Source organism: Acomys russatus, chromosome 16 (assembly GCF_903995435.1).
Source record: "Acomys russatus chromosome 16, mAcoRus1.1, whole genome shotgun sequence".
In the NCBI taxonomy this organism is placed as follows: Eukaryota; Metazoa; Chordata; class Mammalia; order Rodentia; family Muridae; genus Acomys; species Acomys russatus.
In genome coordinates, this window is record NC_067152.1 from 29,522,319 (window position 1) to 29,525,533 (window position 3,215).

Below are 3,215 nucleotides of genomic sequence, written 5' to 3' on the forward strand. Positions count from 1 at the left end.
CTATCTCTCTATCTCTCTTCTCTCTCTATCTCTCCCTCTCTCTCTCTCTCCTTATCTCTCCTCCTGATCTCCTCTCTTCGCTCTTCTCTTATCTACTCCTCTATCTCTATCCCCCGACTCCTCTTTCTCTCTCTCTCTCTCTCTCTCTCTCTCTCTCTCTCTGTCTATCTCTTTTGTCCTCTCTGTCTCTCTCTTTTCCTCTCTTCTGGGTCTCTGAAGCTGACCCCAAAACGGAGGTGTGCCTCTGTCCTGGGCACGTATGTGGACTGTGTTTCCTGCCTATGGGCATGGTGTGTTATGTGAGTGCCAGGCTGGTGCCCTCTGGGTTACTACATAGGGGACATTATCAAACGGGGGGGGGTCATCTCCCTACACTTGGGGTTGCTTCCACCTTGACGCTGTGGTTTCCTGAAAGATCAGTTGATCACTCTCAGCTTTTCCCTCCTTCAAGCCTTTCAAAAACGTCCTTCCCAGGCCTCCCCACGGCTACAGGAAGATTTCTCTTTGGGTTTGCTTTCTCATCTGCTCAGGCCCACCACCTCACATGAGGCCTGTACGTCCCTGCCTTTAGGCCTAAGAAACTGAAGCCAGCAATGCTGCGTAGGCTCAGATGGAGTCTTTCAAGGTAGCCTAGTGGGCTGGTAGGTGGGTGTGACGTGACGTGGAACCCACTGCGTGAGTCAACAGGGCCCTAGAGATCTGGCCAGGAAGGAAGGATGCCAGAACTCTTAGGGGACAGGAGGGCTCAAGGGAAACAAAAAAAATGGGGGTGTCATCCCTAAAAATTGCTTCCAGAACATAGCAGCCAGGTGGCCCAGTGGTTAGAGGCATTGGTTTCCCCGTGCCCCTCCAAACCTGAGGCAGAGCCCAAGCAGAGTGATGCATACTTGTCAGCATCAGGAGGCTGAGGCAGGCAGGTCAAGGATTTGAGGCCAGTCTGGGCTACGTAATGAGACACTATCTCAAAGACCCAAGGAGGCATGAGTAGTAAAACACTGGCCTAAATATGCCCAGGGCCCTGGACTCAATCCCAGCACCTTAAAAACAAAACAAAACAGAAAAAAAACTCTGCACCGGGGCCCAGCACTGGAGGCTTTAATGTTTTTGTCTAGTCATTTCTCTGGGGGTGATGGGGGGGACAGCTTAAAATGGATTTTCAGCAATAATGGATTCCCTTTCTTGGTTCCCGGCACCGAGCTGCAACACAAAAGAGACAGTGTCACTAGGGCGTCAGGGGACAGGGATCTCCCACTGCACCTGCGGGCCAGTTGGCGTTCTATTCTGTGTCTACATAGCCTCAGAGGCCAAGGGCCCTGCAGCCCATTTCCCTCACGCTCCTTCACGGAAGTGTCCTGAGACCTAGGAATGTGACCGTCATGCTCTCTCTCAGGAGGCAGACAACAGCGAAACTGGTCTGCTTCCTGATGCGACATTGGCCCTGCCCCTCTTGAACCCAGGTTTCTGCCCCAGCCCTGGGGAGCTCACCCTCCATGGTCCCCAGGCCTCCTCCGGCCCTGGCTTTGCTACTGCACCTCAGGTCATCGGAATCTTCTTGTTTGTAGTACCCTTTGTGAGGTCATTGAGGTTGGGCCCTCAACTAAGCTTGCCCATGTCCCCTGCCCAGCCTGCCTGCCCCTGACCCATTCCACTGTTTGACACCCCCCACCTGGCTATGTGACAACTGAGTCCACCCCCACATGCTAGTGAGCTCCCCTCACCCCCACTCCACCCCCCTCCCAGTGGAAGGGTGGCAGGGCATCATCACTTACTCTTCTTTGACTCCCTGAAGCGGGGAGGATGTGGCTGGTGCCTGGATGAACTTCACTTCACCTTGGATGGTAGCCTTTTTGAGCCCTGTCTTGCTAAAATCTAGGTAAGAGCAAGCTACATTCCTGGTTTCCTGAGTCCAAGATTTGTGACTTGTCACATCTTGGGGTGATTTGTCTGTCTTCTCTGAGGATATCTGGGTAATCTGGGTAGCCTGGGAAAACTTGATAGCCTGGATAGGCTGGCAAAGCTCCATAGAGGCGTCTTGGGGCCTCTCAGAGGTACTTTTGATCATACTCCCTAAGGTAGGCAATTCCTTGTTGCTGGAGGAGGCTACGGCCAGGGACGATGCAAAATTGATCAGCTCTGCCAGGCCAATGGATGTGGGCAGGTTGGTGCAAGACACGGGGGGGCTTGATGGCAGTGGGGGGCATTCTGTGAGAACCTGGGATATGGAGACAGACTTCTTTTCCCGGGCACTCTTGGGATGTTTCTCTAAGGCCTGCTGCAGGCTGTGCTCTGACGCCTGGATGAGCTTGTTTGCCCAGAAAAGGTGTGTGGAGGTCTGCACGCGGATGGAGCGGAACTGGGTGGGCACCTGCTCCTCCTCCCTGTGGCTTGAGCTTGCGCTGAAGGTCCAGGTCCTGTTTGTGGATGACAGCTCTTCCTTGTAGCTCTTGGGGGATTCGACCTTGTAGATCTCCTGCTCTGGGCTTTCTCCTCTAGCTGCAGATGTAGGTTTAGAGGGCACTGCTGGACCCATCTCCTCCAGCTGTGGTACTGGGCCTGGATCTGGGTCTGGCTGTACTTTGGGTGGGGGCTCCTGCTTTGGCAATTCTGCTTCCAGCTGAAAGGGTTTCAAGCGAAAGTGAAGCAACAGGAACTGGACACCCTTTCTTTCCCCCCCAGGACTCCCCATGACACCGACCAAGCCCCTGTCCTGCTCCTGTGTGGCCCATTTCCTACCCCTTATCTCACTTCTTCTGGGAGACCTGCCCAGGGCAGGCAAGGAAATGCAGGCAGGTAATGAAGGTGTGTGTGTGTGTGTGTGTGTGTGTGTGTGTGTGGTCTGGTACTACAGTCCCAGAATAGCCAAGCATAAAGACCCTGTCCTTTTGCCTGCTACCTCTGCATAAAGTGTGATGTTCTCACCTCTGGTTCTTTGTCCTCTTTAGCTTTGCCTTTATCTTCATGGGGGTGGGGCTGATGGTGGTGGTCATCCCTGAGGCAGAAGGAATCAAAGTAGGCAACAAAGATCCATGGGAAGGACTGTCAGGGTCTCTAGGGCCCTCAAAGCTCGGGCTGGCAAGATGACCCCCATCTCTACACCCCTGTGCCTGTTCTATTAGGAACTCTGGAGTGTGCTATTCTTGTGTGTGTGCGCGCGCGTGTGTGTGTGTGTGTGTGTGTGTGTGTGTGTGTGTGTGTGTGTGTGTGTGTGTGTAAGG

General features: G+C 53.7%; 1 protein-coding gene across 1 annotated transcript; it reads right to left on the bottom strand.

The window, feature by feature from the left end:
- Nucleotides 1–1,112: 1,112 nt before the first annotated feature.
- Nucleotides 1,113–2,686, bottom strand: Spata32 (spermatogenesis associated 32). Its single transcript, XM_051159095.1, has 2 exons — nt 1,770–2,686; nt 1,113–1,197 (listed from the first exon to the last, which is right to left on the bottom strand). The coding sequence occupies exons 1-2, from the start codon at nt 2,684–2,686 to the stop codon at nt 1,113–1,115; spliced, it is 1,002 nt and encodes a 333-aa protein (XP_051015052.1).
- Nucleotides 2,687–3,215: the final 529 nt, after the last annotated feature.